Source organism: Corvus kubaryi, unplaced genomic scaffold (genome assembly GCF_017639235.1).
Source record: "Corvus kubaryi isolate FWS band 111438036 unplaced genomic scaffold, C.kubaryi_AGA036_p1.0 66, whole genome shotgun sequence".
In the NCBI taxonomy this organism is placed as follows: Eukaryota; Metazoa; Chordata; class Aves; order Passeriformes; family Corvidae; genus Corvus; species Corvus kubaryi.
Window position 1 is genome coordinate 3,730,895 of NW_024582054.1, and position 18,940 is coordinate 3,749,834.

Genomic DNA, 18,940 nt, shown 5'->3' on the forward strand with positions numbered 1-18,940 from the left:
CATTGAGTTTAGATCTGTACTATCTTCTGTTTAGCTGTAGTGTTTTGTGTGTGGTGACACAGGCATTGACCTATGCATGTACATGATGAAGATGTCCAGAGCTGCATCTGGTTTGGACACCAGTCTCATCACTGAGGATGGACAAGGTGGTAGACATTCATGTTATTTTTTTCTCTCGAGTATATGGACCCGAGGGCTGGTGCTGGTGCAGCTGATGCTTCCCAGGATTTGCACCCTGCAGTCTGTACACAGCAAACACAGCCAGCCTCCCAGCCAGGACCTACACACCGTGGGGGGCAGGGCAGGCTGAGACAGGCCTGCAAGCACCTTCGCTGATGAGCTGACGGCTTAGTCACCGGGGCTCTCCACAAAACCCTGTAAACACCACCCACAGTTCCCTGCAGGAGTCCTTGCCATTGGACTCTGCCAGAGCCCTGTCCTCCTGCTCCCTGTGCCAAGGGTCACGAGCTGGGACCAGCAGCTGGGTGCCCAATGTGGGCTGCAGCTCAGTGCAGCCGGTCTGCTAGAGGTCATCACACGCCTCCTTAAGCAAACAGGGATCCACGCCAGTTGATAAATCATTTACGAGAAGTCAGAAGCAAAGAACTAGATTAACCAGGTCACTGGGTGTCCTGGGGGAATGACGTGTCAGTGGAGCTGAAACAGCAGATCCCACAGTTGCAATCTGTTGCCTTCTTCTGTCCTGACAGCAATTCATGGAAATCCCTGGAACTAGACACCAGATATGGAAAAACCCATTAGCTCATCCCAGTCAGCTCACTAGTTAAAGCAGTCACTCCCATTGTCGTTTTCTGGCAAAGTTAAAAATGTCTCAGGAAAGGGGATTTCCACCAGCTTCTTCTCAAGGGGAAACTATTCCACCTATCAGGAAGGCTGCCCTGTGGTGATATTTTTGTAAATCAGAAGTAACTCCAGAACCCAAGCGAGAAAAAACAAAAAAGGATTCTGCTGCCAGAACTGGGGCAGTGATGTTTTTCTGCCTGAACAGATACATGCCACATGGAGCATGTCTCCAAATGGAAACTCTGTGAGTACACGTGTTTACAGACAGCCACCAAGGTGTGCTCCTGTGTATGTATATACACCCATGTCCTCCCTCCCCTTCCCAAGGGTGGGATGACCTTATGTCTTCAGCACAGCCAATGTGTTGTAGTGTGATATCACACCTAGCTCACGTTTGTGCAACTCCACTGACATAAAGGTACAGCACATTGCTCTGAGGAGAGAAGACACGCATGAAAGACAGGAGGCAATAGCTGATGGTGGTGCTCCAGCACCCCCTTTCTCTGTGAACAGGGAGAATTTGCTTCTCCTCAGCTGTGTCGAGAGAAGAACAGCCCCCTCCCCCCCCACCACTGCTGGGGGCTCCGAGGCTTGGCGCATTAAGGGTTGAAACCCAACATGAATAGGAAAGATGGTGCAATGCAGAGCTGTCTTGCTGAGGTTGACAACAAAGGCCATGGAGATTTTGGTAGCTAAGCTTTTCAGCACCTGGGAAGCACTTTGGGACAGTGGGGAAATAAATTAGCTGTGTGATGGCATTTAAAGCCTTATCATTAGTTTCAGAACTAATTCTGCATTTAGATGAATGGGTGTAGCACACATAGCTGAGCTGGAACCTGCAAGAGATAGTGAGGATTGCTCTCTGTTCCCATTTAGAAAATTTTTGGCCAGCAAAACTGTAACTTGCTGTCTTGGTGGCTTAGGTCTGGGAGCAGGGGTCTGTGTCTGGGGTAGGCACAGCAGCAACACCAGCAGAAAACGAGCCCCATGCTGCTCAGGGCTCTGATTACTTGTGCCACTGGGTGTTGACTTATGCCACTTAGAAGAAGGTGGGGTATTACCTGGGTGTTTGCTCTGAATTTGTGACTCCTCAACTAATCATTTTATTTGTTTCTCACAGCTGGCACAGCTGCCTTCCCTTTTGGGGACCCTTGACATTTAGGCACTGTGTTTTGCACCATTCTAAGGACTGGAGTTTCCTTTCTCAGCCAGTGGTGCTGAGGCTGCCCTGCTGAGCACGCTGCGCACTGTGTTACTGCAGGACAGCTGATGTGCCAACCATACCTAGCTTTGGCCTGGGCTTTCTTCTCTGCAGAGTTCTTACTTTGTTCCGTTTAGCACATAACACACTGAAGCGTGCACAGGGGCTATAAAAGAACTATATGAACTGTGGAAAAGGATCTAACCAAGGAGGCACAGGTCACACTCTGGGCCTTGACTGCGTCCCTGCAGTTGCTGTCAGGTACTAGCCAGCTGACCTACTGAGCCCCTTGCCCCTTGCACTGTGGAAGGATAAGAGCAAGTAGAGCCCAGTAATATTTTAACTAAGAGATTAACTTTCTGCCAGTTCAACAACAATGGATCTTCTGTTTCTGCGGATGAACAGTGCTGACTTGAGGCTCTTCCACATGCCAGCCCAAGCTCTCCTGCCACTGGCTGCTCTGCCCTCAGAGGAAAACTCACATTTAACCCTCAGACAGGAAAAGGAACCTCAAATCTAGAGACAACAGCCCAGAAAGGTGTTGTCCTGACTCTCTACAGCTCATGTCCCTGGCACAGTATGGGTGGCACTTATTTCCTAAGGGAGGGCCAGAAGAACTACCCATCTTCTTTCTAGATGCTCAAGACTCACCTATTTCCCTACAAAGTCCCAGTGCACCTCGAACCCACACATGATGGTTGAAAGAGATGTAGAGAGGCCACTGAACAGTCCTGGCACTCAAATGCATTCCCTTTCCACTCCCGAGTACTTTTGAGACCCTTCATCTCTCACGCCTTGAAATTTGTGGACGTTTTGCCATTGCTCTCAACAGGTACAGTACCAGCCCCTGAAAGACAGGTCCAAAGCCCATAGAAATCAAGATGGACCTTTCTGCAAACTTCATCATGGCAATGGAAACAAGTTTTGCATGTGACAAGGCAAAAAGCAACACCAGATTCATTGGAATGACTTATTGCAAAGGTTATATTCCAAAGATGAAAATAACACGTGTTTTATTTTAAAACGTAAGTTAAGATTCATGCAGGGAAAGCTGGCCTCCCCTTCAGTAGCATGAAGCTGGGTGCAGCAGTATCCTGTGGGACCTGAGCCAGCCAGCCCGACCAGCCAGTCTCAGAAAGTGGAACTGACTAATCTGAGTCGTCTGCAATGAGCTGGGCATGAGTGAAATCATGCCCCGTGCAAACAGTGTGAAAAGCAAAGGAAGATGGTATGGTGCTGGTTTTTTTATAATTGTTGTTGTTCTTGATTCTGTGTGGGAGAGAGTAACAACATAGGTGAGGATTTTAAATAGCAAAGCAAAAGCAAACAGCAGTGGCAACGTGGCCCTGGATGTTCAGCTGTGATGAGACTGAAGGCTCTGTTTCCCAATGCTTGTAGTGAACCAGTTTTAGGAGGCTTAGTTTCCAGTAAGTGCTCAGCACCTAAAAACAACTACTCTCACAAAGAACTGGGGCCATGATCTTTATCTCCTGACCATGTGCTTTGAGAGCCATTTCCACTTGAGAGGCAAACATTTTCCTTCCATCTCCTCACGGAGCCATCTTTCCTCCCTCAGACATTTGCACCAGGACTGTATGGGCAGAAATTAATCCAGGCCCCAAAAGAGAAGGTGGGGAGACCCTGCCCAGCACACATATTGTTTGCAGATCCTTGCAGTGTGGTGGAATCATCCAACACCCTGGTACAGGGTGTGTGCATGTGATGTGGTGGAAGAGCACATGGTTGCTGATTTTCAACTGCCTACCTCTGTTCTGTGCATGGCCTTGCGTTAGTTTCAGGCATAATAACATCATGATATCATAATGATATATCGCACTCTGATGACAACACCACATGGAGTAAGCCACAGCAATCTGATCTCATTCTGCAAACGTGGAGATGAGTGTTACTGCTTCACAGGACAAGTGGGTGGCAGGTAGATGGAGCTGGCACTACCTATATTGTCAGGCCTGGGTGGGAACGTGACCTGCTGGGTTAAATTAGGTGGCTGGGAGCTTAACGCCTCAGCTCTAAATCAGCCTCAGCGGTTGCGGGTGGGTCACCAGACCTATCTGTATTCACTTCTTCCATCTGTGAAATGGTGACAATAATATTTCCTCACCTGATTGGGGGAAGGAAGGGAGCATGTGTACAAGAATGAATAAATGTTTACAAAGCACCTTGTGAGCAGTGCACAGGCTCTGGCTGTGCTTAGGAGGAACCTGCGTTTTTCCCTCTGCTCTGGGTTGCACCATACTGTGAGGTGTAAACACTCCCTTCAGAGTCAACAGTTTCAAATGAGAGCAAATGAGATAATTCCTCAGGAGAGAAACAGGGAGTGAGGACTTCATGTGTTACCAGCAATTTCAATAAATTCCATTGAAAGAAAAGCAAAGTAACCTTTTAAAAGATAATAATAAAGCAGAAAAACAAATGAGTTGTGACCAGTTTGGCTTTTTTTTATGGTACCATGATCTTAGGTTTCACTTCCCAAATGGGAAACAGAACAGAGAAGTGAACCCCCTTGAAATAAAAGTGAAGTTAATAACGGGTCATCTTTAGCTCTTACCACATCCTGTGTATGCTGATCACTCTGCTTGTAGCTGGCAAGAGCGCTTCTAGATTTTTCTTTACCATGTTAATTCTTTGCTGAGTCAAACCGTGTTGTATAAACAGTTGGGAAAAAGCCTTCCTGCATCCCCCTCCGGCACTGCGGTGCCACGCGTGCCGTCCTGCTCCCTTCCCATGCGCATGGGTGCCTGTGCCCACAGCACTGCTTCTCTGCCCTGCTGTTGGTACAGACCCACACTCCCCACAGCAGCAAAACCACTCAGTGAGCACTCAGAGTGAATGAGCACTCACACAGCCCTGCCCACCCTTGCTCCCAGTCGTAGCACACACTGTTTCCGCCGCAGTTTCAAGTGCTCACATGCAGACGTGATGGCCCCTCGGTGTCTTGCTACATGTTCACTAGCGCTTGTTCTTATGCACATACACAATTCCTTAAGCCAGCACAAACACACACACACAAATATGCACACTCTTCTTAGTCTAATACAGGCACAGAAACATTATTGTTTGCTTTTTCTGGTACAAAAGATAGGCTCTGCAGAGGGATCTAGACAGGCTGGATCATTGGCTGAGGCCGGCTGTATGAGGTTCATTAAGGCAGAGTGCTGGGTCCTGCACTTGGGTCACAACAACCCCATGCAGCTGGGGGAAGAGCGGCTGGAAAGCTGCTCAGCAGAAAAGGACCTGGGGGTGCTGGTCAACAGATGGTTGAACATGAGCCAGCGTGTGCCCAGGTGGCCAAGAAGGCCAGTGGCATCCTGGTCTGTATCAGGAACAGTGTGGCCAGCAGGACCAGGGCAGTGATTGTCCCCCTGTACTCAGGACTTGTGAGGCCACACCTCAGATCCTGTGTTCTGTTCTGGGCCCCTCAGTACAAGAAAGACACTGAGGTGCTGGAGTGTGTCCAGAGAAGGGCAATGGAGCTGGTGAAGGGTCTGGAGAGTTAAGTCCTATGAGGAGCAGCTGAGGGAGCTGGGGTTGTTTAGTCTAGAAAAAAGGAAGCTATGGGGGGACCTTATCACTCTCTACAACCACCTGACAGGAGGCTGTAGCCAGGTGGGGATTGGTCTCTTCCCCCAGGCAACAAGTGATAGGACAAGAGGAAATGGACTCAAGGTGTACCATGGGAGATTCAAGTTGGACATCAGGAAGAATTTCTTCAGTGAAGGGGTTGTCAAATATTGGAATGAACTGCCCAGGGAGGTTGTGGAGTCACCCTCCCTGAAAGCATTCAAGAAATGACTGGGTCTAGAAGTTAATGCTATGGCTTAGTTGACAATGGTGGTGTTCAGTCAAAGGTTGGACTCAATAATCTTGGAGGTCTTTCCAACCTTAATGGTTCTATGATTCTGTGGAAAGTATGCACTTCACAAATGCAAACCAGTCATACACATATATAACTCAGCTATGAGACACAGCTATCCCTCTCCATAGCATCATCATTGCAACAACCTTCTCCCTGTGATGAGCTTTGTAGCTGAGGGTTCAACTGCTTCAGGAAATGTGGATTAGATTGGCATATTAATTCAGCAGCACAGCTATTTTATTGGTATTATTTAGGCTGGACACTTATCTGTTGGCGCATTACTGGCTTTTGCTGCTGCTGCTTTTCATTCTGCTTATACTGTTGGAGGTGACTGTAGGATTCTCCCTTCATTAGCAGAATTCCTCTTCTGAAGAGTTTCACTAAGACAGCCTTTACCATCCACCACCCCCACACCTGCTCCTCAATGGGTCTTCAGCATTTTAGTGACACTTTGAAATTCTGGTTTGTGTTTTGAAACAGCTCCATTTGCAACAGACACTGTCAAATCTACCACAGCTTGAACCTGTAGGGTTTTATCCACCGACAATATTAGAGGTGACAGACTGGTCATCTTTGAGCTGCACATCTCAAACACATCTGAACTTGGGAGGAGGTGCACAAGTTTGCCCAGTATCCTGCCATTGTACTAGTGGGCCAACAAACTGCAGACTTCAGTAACAATTAGTGGGCATGATTTCTCAGCTCGATGTACACAAACTGAAAGGCACTGAACTTTGGAGTCAGAGGACTTTTTAAAAATTATTTTTAATATGTCTAACAATGCTCACTCTGTAGGCCTGGAGACAGCAATTGTCCATCCACAGATAAACGAAGCAGCGCAGGCTGTGCATGTGCTGTTAGTGCAGTGCAAAGCCTCAGCTGGAAGAACACTTTGATGGAGGAACTTGTTTCCCGATAATTTCAGTCCCCTCTGCTGGGCAGGCAGGGAGAATGGCAGACATGGAGACACCAGTTACTGCAGAAACTACATGCGTGGACACTTGTCCACTAAGTAGTGCCTGTACCACTGGCTGAACTCTCATTTCATACAGGTCATCAGGCAACCATTGAATGGGAAGAGTTTCCTGCTGCTACGAGTTACTGCTGGACCTATTATCCAGTTGGACCAGCCACATGCAGGAGACCTGAAGAGAAAAACTGATCTGTTTGTCTCCTTGACCATCTGTAGTGGTCCCAAATTTCTGATTAAGCTCTTGGTATTTGCCAGGTAACACCTCTCCCTGCAGAGCTGTGGGCTGGTATCTTGGCATTTCCCAAGTGGCACTTAAGGGCCCACATCCTTGCCCTTCCAAGAGAGCTAATCCCAAATGTTTGACAGACAGGTTCCAAAATACTGCCAGTCACCTAAGGAACATAACTAAGAAAAAATAAAGCCAATAATGTTGAATTCTGTATGTTTGCTTTTGACTCTAGTCTTTGACTCACACTTCAGAGTGTTCATGTTTTTCTCTGTGCTAGCTAACATGAACAGCATGCTTTTCTTAGCTGAAAAATTAGATTCTCTTATGACCACATGATGTATGAAACAGAGACTTACAGAAAAAAAAGAGTAGGAAAATAGGAGGATTAGCTTTCCTCTTTTCTCAGCCCCAGTAGCCAGCAATCAATGTCTCATGTGTCTGCAACACTGTCATCCCCTTACAGAAAGCAAAGGATTGGTAAGGAGGTAAGGAAGTAAGGAGGTAAGGAGATAAGGAGGTAAGGAGGAAGCATCCTGCTGTGGGTCTTCAAGGCTGCCTGGGCTTCACAACACTGAGGAAACTGTCTTCTGGAGCAGGGCATCACGTCATCCCCTCAGTGCTCACTATCTGCACTGCAAGGCAGCCCAGACACCAGGCCCAGCATTTCTGTTCTTGTCAGGAGCATGATTAGCTCCTCTTTGATGACAGTAAGTCCAGGCTTTGCTTTTGTTTCTCCACCAAAAGCCTACCTCTCTGTGGACCCATGGCCCCAGCACAGCAGTGGCAGCTGGGGGCACTCAGAAACCCTGATTGAAATAGTGACAAACATCATCCAGCAAATTATTTCCCCTCCCTAGTTGTCCACAGATCATGGGGCAAAGCTCCCACTTTCCTGGTGCAGCCACCTGTAGAATGTGTGGCATTTCTCCCTCTTTGGTTTCTCCACAAAGGTTTCTGTATGCAGGGAAAGTTGGAAAATCAGAAGGCATCCACCCCCTCCAGTCCAGCTGCCTTGCCACACAGTGGGGGACAGGATGAGAACAACACAATTTAACTCTCCGGCGGCCAAATGTGCCAGTTAAGCTGGGGTGTTCTATGTCACTTCTCACCCTCTGGTCCCCCAAACTTGTTTCAGAATCAATGTGGCTCTTTACTAACTTCATAAAAATAAACAAGGGCCTGGTAGCATTTAGGTCATATTAGTAAATCATTTACACACAAAACCCCCTTCTGTTTCTTATTGTACGGGTCTTGGTGTCACCACACCCTGCCAGGGACCACATTTGTCCCTGCAATGTAGTCCCCACTCTGTGACAGCTGGACACTGATGTGATCAGGCTTTTGGTGCACTGGCGAGGCTTCACCAGCTGCTGCCTGCCCAGGGCTGGAGGTTGCCCACGAGGCAGCTGCATCCAGCCTCTGCAAAAGCGGGTGTTGGCAACCTATCCTGAGCAGGCACACTGCTGCGGGTGGCTCGGCACGCAGAGGCGGCTGAGTTCAGGCCAGGTACAAGCTTATCAGCAGATCGCATCCAGCCGGGAACAGCACTGAGAGTCAGCCCAGTGGCAAAGCACAAACTTCCTTGCAACTATTTTTAAAAACACCCTTACATCTCTCTTTTCAACTTGCAGAGCACAAATAAACCAAAAGCATCAGCCAGTTGTTGCTAAAGGGAACTATTATTTTGTAGCCTTCCTCATGCCTGTTGCAAATGAAATAGTATTATACTCCTCAACCTCCCTTCACAGAAAAAGTCCCCCATCCAGCTCTGCATTTGATCCTGTTTCTATTCTTCCATGCTGCCTTTGATGGATTTTTGATCTTGACTCAGCATGGTCCATCTTACAATATTTCTTTAGGTCCTGCTTCACAGTGGGCAAGTAGGCACGGACTGTGATGGGTACCCAGGCTACACGATGACATGTTTTTCATGCTGACCCACGGGGCAGGTCTCTTATGCATAATGCTTGAACAGTCATTGCCCCTGTCCGCTGCTGACCCCCACAAGACAATTTCTAATTCAGAGTAAGAAGCTTGCCCAATTTCTTCTAAAACAGCTTGCTTTGGCATTTGTGTGTGCTGAACTTTCTCCGTCATGGTAGTTTGGTTTCCAAGTTTAGTTAGAATCTTCTGGAGTTCCTCCCAGTCCTGCCAAGACTTGCTTGCATTTATAATGCATGGTTCTCTGTTGCCAGCAAATGCTGTTGCCTTGTTATCCTTCTTCCCCCTTCACTGATTTTTGTAGTAGTATTCAGAGGGCCACTTTCATCTCTGCTCCCATCACCCCCTCCCACCCAGTTTCTTCCCCAACTGGAACACTGGCCTTTTACTTTTAGTGGATTTTCCCCCCATTCTGTCAGTTCTGAGTCAATTTTCAATCCATGACGGGACTTCTCACACGATGGATGCCAAATTTGTTTCATTTTTGGAAAGGCCTTTATCAAAACACCTTTTGAAAGCATAAATTACTAACTATGGTCCCTACTTGTTCCTGATGAACTTCAGAAGCTCACAGAAGTCAGCTGACTAGTGGGACTAGTGGTCTATCAGTGCTCCTTCCGCTGGGTGCTGGTCCACCAGTGCAACTGGCACAGTCCCCATTTTTCTGGAAGCGTCATATTACGCCCTGTCTGTGAAAGGCTGCTGCTCCCTGGGGAAGGGCAGGAGGGAGGAGACTGGGGTTCTGCCCCCTGTACTGTGGGGAGCAGCAGCAGGGCCAGTGATGGACATGAGGGGTGCTGACTCCAAGGCTGTGTCACAGTGCCTTGTGTTTTCCTGGGTAAACCCCTTGAGCCCCGGTGTCACACAGAGCAATGCCCCATCACTGGTACTGGCAGCTGTGCTGGGTGTTGAGGACTCTACTCTGGGCACCATCATCCATCCCTGTGTGCTGTGCAGGGTCCATACAGGGCAGAGGCCAGTAGGAAACACCTCAGACTGGTGTAGGACTGCCCCAGTCTCCCTGGGGAAAGCAGAGTAATGCAGCTGAAATGCTAGTCCACCACGCCCGAGGAAATGGCATGTGGCAAAGCCATTCAAAAGCCACCAGAGCAGCAGCCCTGGTCCTCCCTCACCTTCTGAGCCCAGCTCTTGTCCTTTAACGCTGAGTGCTGGTAGCACTCGCTCACCATGCTGGGTGGCAGCATGGCCCCACCACTGCCCAACCCCACCCTCATCCCAGGATGAGAACAGTACAGTTCAACTCTCCTGTGAGCAAATGTGCCAGTTAAGCTGGGGTGTCCTCGTCCAGGGAGCTGGTGGGCATTACCAGGCCATCCCATCCTCTGCCTTTTGCTGCTTTCCCCTGCAGTAACATTGAGATAATGTGTGTCAAGAGACATGTCCAGAAGTGGGCCATGGACCAGGAGGTTCAGAAGTAGAGGGGCCAGGATGCCCCCAGGATCAAGGGGTGGGTGCAATTGCCTGAGGTAAGAGCCACGTCCAGCATATCTGGATCCGGGTCTTGCTCTAGCAGTAGTTTAGTTTCCCAGTTTACCTGTGAAGTGCTTCAAAGGGTGCTGAAAGAGTCTGCAAAGGGCAGCAGGAGCATGAGCAACTGCTGAAGCCTGAGCGAAGGCTCCCGTGCTGCTGAGGCAGGCTGCAGTGGGAATTTTATCACTGACTCCTGGATGAGCAGAACTAGGCAAGCACATAAAGCTTTCCCAATCTGAGTTCAAATGTATGAATTTACCATATCTAACACCTCCCTGAAATCCAAACAGACTCAATTACATTCTCTTTCTGTAATGAATCAGTAATTATATTGAAGAACACTATTATTTGTTTGGCATGACCTATATAAACCCGACTTGGGGAGTGCATAGTTGGTGTGGTGCCAGAGCCCTGCGTATTACTGCCTTATAAACACAACCATTGTTTGAATTTCAGATCAAAACAAACCGAGCCATGTCGCTTGTCAGTTATTAGATATCTTTTTCCCAAATGCTCACCCAGGCCGTATTACAATAACAATAATTATTATTACATACTTCCTTATTGTATGTTTGTGCCGAGGTAGCACATTTGCCTTTTTCCCACACATTAGTTGCTTCTCCTGACTCTTATGATTCACTCCTGCCTATTTCCCAATGTCCATGAGCTCCTTCTGCATTCCCAGCTGCATTTTGTCAAGACCTGCATATTGGCACAAGGACTCATGGTGCTGTATTGCACCAATCTGCAAAGGGTTGCAAACCAGCACAGGGGCTTTGCTCCTCGAGGGAACATACAAACCGAAGAAAGATGTGGACCCTGCCCCCAGGTGCTTTATAAATATTTAACTTGGTCTGATACTGTGATAAGGGCTGATAATGTGATTTGGACAGACTAAAACCCAGCCCTGCTTGGGCAGGGCTGGAAATGGACCTTCTGTGGGAAACAGGGTTGGGAGGGGGGCAAGCAAGAGCAGCAAAGTGATGATGCTTTCCACAGCCACAGCCACATCCACTGCCACAGCTGGGAGTAGGACTCACCTTGCCCAGCGTGGGACATACAAAATGTAGTTGTCAAATCCTCAGCAAGTTGCTGATCTGCCCTTAGAATCACAGAAGAGAAGTGGGTGCTTGGCTTTTGGGTGAGTCAGCCCTTCTCAAGATAAACTTCAAGATATGTGAAATGTCTCATACACTGGAGGTGCCTATTTGTCTCCATTGACTATGCAGGAAGCCTGTCCAACTAATTAGGTTTAGACACCTAACTTTTCGGTACTTAAAAACAGATGAGAGGAATCCCATCACTGACATTCTTCATTACCAGCCTGACAAAGGAGGCAGTGCGAGAGGCTCCCTGGAGATACCCTACCAGATTTGGACCCAACCAAACTCCTCTATCCTCTGTGCATGGGAATCTGCAAAGCTTCACCTTTATGTCCTCCCCTTGGAGTTCCTACGGGCATAGGGCTCTCCAGCCATACCCAGCTGGCAGAGATGAAAGCATGTTCCCTGCTGAGGTCTGAATGAGACAACGGTCTTGTGGGAAAAGATATAATAATGGAGCTGAAGTCTGTACTATAATGTATTCAGAGCAGGCAGGAGGAACCAAAAAAAAAAAAAAAAAAAGGAGACTTGACCTTGGCTTCCTGCCTGGTGCTAAAAGTGTGTTTTGATGGAACGGGATAGGCAGGAAAGCAAGCTGCCTCCCTAATGCAAATATCTCATGGAGCTGTAAGATGTGTGGAGTGCAACCCAAGTGTTTGGAAATAAGGTTATGACAAGTTCCACCCTGAAAGGACAAAATGGTATTTTTCAGAGGGTTACAGCTGAGCCTGTTGGAAGTAAGTGGCCACCAGCACAGCAAGCAGCAGCTTCTGACACCAGTACTGCGTGTCACATAAATGTCATGATCCGAGGGGCTCCTGAGTAGTCTTAGACTTTCTCAAAAAAGAAAATAAAAAGATGAAAGCATTTAGTCCTAGCACTTTTTTTTTGAGGAAAAAATCATGGAAACATTCCACTGGTTAATGTCTGCTGAATAATTAGTAGCCAGGGCTGCTGTGGCTGGAAACAGGCAGAGGCCAACAGAAACCACTGTGCTGTGTTATCATCTTGCTGTGTATCAGCTCAGGACGGATGCAGGACTTGAAAAAAGTCAATTTGTCCTGGTTTCTGAGATCTGTGCCTTTCCACGTCCCTGACCACTTGTTACATGCACTAACCATCTTATTGATACAAGGGCTGTTTTGATGTGCAGCAGGTGTCACTTGCTTCTTTTTTTCTGGAAACTGCCAACAGCCTCTTTAAAGCTTCTGGCACTTCCCTTAATCTGAACAACAATTTATTGAGGTGAGATATATTTGACTTCCCTCTGCCCTGGCAGGCACAGAGCCCTGTGCAGATTAGGCCAAGTTAAGGGCACCTATTTGAAGCTGTGCCCTTGCTATATACCATAATCAGCTCCTGAGGTTGGGCCCAGCAGGGATGAAGGGGACCCCAGGACCACCATGTGCCTGGCTGAGACCTGGAGGAAAGAGATGTCGGCACCTGGCTGCACAGGCTGTCCCACGCATGTGGACTCTCCACAGGGAGGGGATAGGTGCTGCTCTGGGGACCTGTAGCAGGATAAAGCAGCAATCTCCCCAACAGCAGCTTCGTGGCTCTGCTCCACCACTGATGAGAAACACATCTTGCTCCATACTTCACCTTGCTGTAGCCAGGCTGAGCACTTCCTCAGCTCCCATTACCACCCTGGCAGGATGGAAATCCCTCCTCTAGCTTCACACACTTGCAGCATGTTCAGGGAGGAGACCAGATGAGTCCTGCACCTTGCCCTAGAGGGTTTGTAACTTCACTGAGAAAGGCAAACCCCTAAGAAGAGGGAGATTTCTCTGCAGGAGGTGGTGCATGCCAGCAGCAAGCGGGCAGCAGGGACCTCTGTGGTGCTGCATGAGGGGGCTGCTGGGCTTTCCTGCTTGTCCCGGAGCGTCCGGACAGGATGTGCAGACCCCAGCTGGGGACTGTTCTGCCATGGAGCTGGGGTAATGTAACAAACAGTCCCACACTCAGGTCAGAGGCAGAGAGGCAGATGTTCCTTGTCAGGCACCTTCACTTTCCACAACCATGCAGCAGCTGGTCCTGGTGATGCTCTTTTCCTCCAGCCCCTCAAGCCTATTGGCACACTGGTTTGTGTTTCAGCCCTGCTCCCACCCTCAGCACAGGCTGCATGTGTCTGGATGCAGCTGGACAGACCCCAGGACATGGCTAGGCCAGCCTCCTGAGCAGTCATGACAAACAGCTAAGCACTTGCATGGGCTTGCTGTCCTGCTGTGTGGAAATACATTAATTGCATTAGTATTTCCACTGGAAATTATAACTTAGATCCATTAACTTCAGCCAATTTCCTTACCCTGCGTCTGCTAAAAGGACATCTCTGCTTTTTCCACTGCCGTGTCTTGTCAGTGCCACCGGTGCTAAATTTGTGGCAGGCTAGTCACATCCATGTGACACTTCAATAGAGGCCACACATTACCTCCACCTCCTGTCTTCCCCTCACTTCCCCCAGAGGTAGCCCAGCATCTGAGCTACTGAAAAACAGAAAGCCCTTTTTATGATCAACTAAATCAGATCCCAAACTCCATTACTAATTCGTAAAGATGTGCCGTAATTTAGATCACCTTGGATGGTCTTTAGGTCATTCACAGGTGTAAAGTCAGGAGGATTAAGGGCTTATAATATTTGTCTGGTACTGTTGCTACCAATTCCAGTAAAAATAATGGAGCTAGCTCCTTGGGTTTCCTGCCACCACAAAGTACACACATGCACACACTCTCTATTTTATGAATGTTTACATACCCGAGCTGCCAGGAATCTCACTCCCGTTGCTTCCCACCACCTTAACACACTTTTCTGTATCTCTGTGAATTTGTTTTCTCACCGAGCAGCTGGTAATATCCCTTTTGCTTGGGAGCAGGCGGAGACCTGACCTCCTTGGGTGCCAGAAAAGCCTGGCAGAGGGCGTACCTACAAGCTGTGGTTTCTATCTCAAGCCATTTACACCTCCCAGTGGCTACCCAGAGATGTTCCATGGAAGAAGCACAAGGTCAAAATAAAAGGAAGTATTAAAAAGTTACAGACAGGTGGGGAAAGGCCACGCTGACATCCGCCTACTCCCCCTGAAAGGCCACAGCGTCTGAGGAGGCGCCTGGAACAGAGGAAACATCTACACCCGCTTGCAGAGACCAGCAGAAAGGCACTTCCACACCTACACCTCCAGGGTCACAGCCAACAAAAATAGCATCAGACCCAAAAGATATGTATAGAATAGTGACTGCAGAAAGCCTCGGCTCATTTTACACCCCCAGCAAAAATAAAGTCAGGAGGTTTGTCCTTCCTCTGTTCCCAGCCCCTGTACATCGGAGCACTGCTGCGGAAAAGACACATCTGTTTACCTGAGGATTCCCATGGGAGCAGGGGAGTGAAATGCCCAACTCATCTGAAATTCACAGGGGAAAACCTTGCTCGTGATGAAAGCACTTCCCTTTCCTACCTTGAAACTTTGGGAACTGAGTGGTAGGAGGGGGAATAAACCAAAACACATGACCCCCAACTTGTTTTCAACAATTCAGGCTTTTTTGTACTCAAGTTCTTGCTCCGTAACTCAGACGCAAGCAGATTTGCAGGCTTCCTACTGCCAAATGGCTCCAGGTGAAGGGAAGTGCAGGTGTCTGAAGATAGCAACCTTGTTCTTTTGCTATGGGAGCTGTACCATCATCAAATATATCTGTGGCAAAGCTGGCACTTGGATTCAGTTTACACTCAGTGCTCAAAGTAACCTCTTATTACCCTGACGGGGAGTTAACCAGGGCAAAGAGTGCAGCCACCCCATGAGACAGTTCTCCAGCCTTTAGCAATGACCAGCATGTGAACCCATGCTCAGCGGCTCGGGGACACGGTAGTGTTGATTTGAACATCCCAGTGCCAAACTGGATCAGGCCAAAGGTCTGTTGTGGCTTTCCTCTTACCTCCAAGAGCAGTCAATGCTTATGGGGGAAAACAGGAATGAGAGAGTGATACTTTTGCTGTGCATTGTCCATCAACATGTCGCAGAGGTTTGCCTTTGCCTTTAGTAAACCTCCAGGGACTTTTCCTCCATAAATTTGTCGAATTGCTTTTTTGACCCAGTTTATACTTTTGACCTCCACAGTATCATGTGCCAACAAGCCCACAGTTTTATATATACACACGCAGCTGGAAAAAGTAATCCTTTAAACCTCCTGCCTTTATCATTTCATTCACTGCCCCCTTCTTCTTCCCCGCCTTCTGGCCACTCTGACCTGTTTCAGCTCTCATGCAGGAAAGTGGTTCTTAATTTCTCTGCTAAATGTGTGCACAGGTCTGATGCAGAATCTTCTCCCTCTGTATTTTGTGACAAGTTTAGCATCTGCTTGCATTTGACCCAGGGAAGGAGAGGGCTCCAAAAGCAGTTTCTGCGCTGAGGACAAGTTAGAGAAGGGCTTGGGAGGTTCTGGACATTTATTCCTTCTTCCCAGGCCCAGCTGTAGTATCCCAACTGGAATGTGCTGGGCCTGGATGGATTGACCCACACAAGAAGGCTAGTGAGCATGGCATTGCATTCATTCACTTTTTCAGTAATCTTCTTTAATAATTGACTTTCATTTATTCATTTACCTATCTTTATTCATTTGCATCTATCAAAGTTCTGGCACGGCTCTGGCGGGTGGTGTAAGGCTCCAGTTTTTTCATTCTTCTGCTCAGTGTGAATTCATGCCCACACAAATTCCCACTCTGGCCTGGAGGGCTCTGACTTTTAGCCACGAGGTGGGGTGAGCAGCTAAATTCCTGAGCTGAGCATGTGCACAGGCAATGCAAGGCAGACCACCATGGAGTCGGGGTTTGCCAAGCTAAATCACTGGAAAAAAAATTCCTTCTCGGCTTCAGCCTTTGCCGCTTGATCTGCGGAAATGTGCAGCCGTAAATCCCAAGTTTCCAAAACAAACGTACACGGTGCAAGCGAATAACACAAAAGCAGCAGGGGCAGAGGGCTGTGCTGGCGGAGGGGCTGCCGGCCCTGGGCTTGCTGCAATCCCACTCCGAGGTCAGCCCCATGCCGTGGCTGGACGACAGGAGGAACCGGGCAAAAACCAAGCTGGGAGCGACTTGGTAGTGAAATAGTTATCTCGGCTGGCTTTCTCGGTAACTCTTGGAAAGTCCCCGAAATGACGTTTCTAACTAACAATTAAAATGGGTTTAATTATAGAGAGGCTCAGAGCCCTGGGAACAAGCACCATCTACAGAACGAGTAAACAACTGCAGAAAATAATAGGCTGTTCGCTCCCCTGTCTACTCCCCACTTCTGGCCAAGGGAAGGGGAAAAAACAAGAAACTATAAAGAGAAGGAAATTCGAGGAACCTGATTGCTCTCCTTAAGTAAATAATAATAATAATGATCATTAAAAAAAATCTGGAATAGCCTGAGCCTGTGGGCATTTCTCTCGGTTGGTTATTTTGGTTGTTCTTGAAGACCAAAGGAGGGGAAAAAGATCAGCCGCCAGCGCAAAGTCCAGATGCCGCGACTCCAAAGCAAACAGAGGAGGAAGTGGATCATTTGTTTGAAGTTTTCGGTGCGATGGCCGCTCGGGTCAGCGCTCTGCAGCCCAAGGCAGGGGTTTCTGTTCTCCCAGCCAAGCTGGAGTGCAGGGAAGGAGGAAGAGCCTGCAGTGCCGGGGCACAGCCCCCCCTCGCCCGCCTGCGCGGGGAAGAGGGCCCAGATGCCATTGCTCAGCCTCGGATGAAACACCCACCGAACTTACAGCTGGGGCGAGCCTCGCCTCAGCTGGGGCTAAAGGGGATGAGTGCGCTGAGGCGCCCTGGTATTGACAAGCCTTCAACAGTTTGGCTCATTTTTATTTTTATACAGAAACTGCCACCATCTTCCCCCCTTGTCTCTGCCATACCGGTATCAGTATGAATCATTGAATCATACTTTGCTTACTAAAACCTGGAACAGATTACTTGCTTAGAGACCTTATTTTCTTTATTTTTTTCTTTTTTCAGTTTTACAGTGTGGAGTCCTGGGGACTAGGAGAAAAGGCAGGATTTATCAAACACCCTTTTAAAGGGCAGACACGTATTTTAACAACTTAAATTACTGGGGATGTGAGCTATTTCCCCTTGCAGAGCCTGCCAGGTTTCAGTAAAATTTTGAAAAAAAGGAGTAAAGTTCCGAGGGAGGGGAGGGGGGCGGCGGGGGGTGATCAGCACAAAGCCCTCCAGGGCGCACAGACGCCGGGCGAGCGGCCGCGCCGAAGCTGGGTCCGGTCAGTTTAAATCCAAGCGGGCCGACCCCCGCTGGGTTTCCGCGGGAAAAAGTCCGGCGGAGCGCGGAGCCGCCGCCCAGCACGGCCGTTGGGCGCGCGGCCGCCGCTCCCCCCGCGCGGAACGGGACGGGACGGCCGCGCGCGCAGCCGGAGGGGCGCTCGCGCGCGTCCCGCGTTAAACGCGCGGACGCACGCGGACACACGCGCACAACGTGGGGGCACGCGCGCACAAACGGACACGCGCGCAGAGTTGCTCGGTGCGGCCGCACAACCGCCCCCCTCCGGCGCAGGGCGGGGCGGGCCCGGCACCGCCACCCGACCGACCGCCCACCCGCCCGCCGCTTTGCGTTCTTTCCCCTTCCCCCTCCCCCCCCCCTTCCTCCCGAAAGTTTTTCTGGGCCTGCCTGCCCGGGTGATTTAGTCGCGGTGTCAATCACCCTGCCCTCTTCCTCCTCCCCTTTTTCGCCGCCGGCTCCTCCTCCCGGGGTAAGTCAGAAACTTTATAAGAGTTGAGCTTTTCCCGAACCCGCTGGAAGCGGCGAGCGGGCGCGGCGGCCGGGCGGGCTGGTGGTGGTGGCGGCATCGGCGGCGGGGGGAGGCTGCGAGCAGGGGCGCTGGAGGCTGTGCCTTACCCACCCGTGACTCCTCGTGTCCGAGTGCCGCTGCCCCACTCGCTCCCCCCCTCGCTCGCCGAAGATGTCCACAGCCCTGGTGTCGCCCACCATCTTCGACTTGAGCGAAGTTTTATGCAAGGTAAGAGCGCTGGCGGGAGTTGCGCCGCCAACTTCGGGGCTTTTCGGCTTCCTTGGGGTTCGTGTTCGGGCTTCCACCCCTTCCCCCCCCCCCCCCCCATCGCTTTCTGATCGTGAGCAAGTTCGGCGCTGGGACCGGAGAGCGTAGGGCGGGGACCGAGCGCGGCCACTCCGTTTCGGGGCGCAGGGCTCTCTCCCGCCCGCGCTTCCCGCCTCGGCCGCTCTGGAGGAGGGAGGGTGGGGGAGCCGCCCCGTGCTCCCGGCGGGCTCAGCCGCGGCGCCGAGCGGGGCGGCCGGATCCTTCCCGTGCCCCCGGGGCCGCCGCGCTACAAC

General features: G+C 49.8%; 1 protein-coding gene across 1 annotated transcript in view; it reads left to right on the forward strand.

Annotated features, from left to right (window-relative positions):
- The first annotated feature begins 18,372 nt into the window (after nucleotides 1-18,372).
- ZFP36L1 (ZFP36 ring finger protein like 1) overlaps nucleotides 18,373-18,940 on the forward strand; it is a 3,766-nt gene continuing 3,198 nt past the window's right edge. The window contains exon 1 of the mRNA XM_042047679.1: nucleotides 18,373-18,608. Within this exon, the coding sequence (XP_041903613.1) occupies nucleotides 18,552-18,608 (57 nt within the window). The 5' untranslated portion in view covers nucleotides 18,373-18,551. The remainder of the gene's footprint in view (nucleotides 18,609-18,940) is intronic.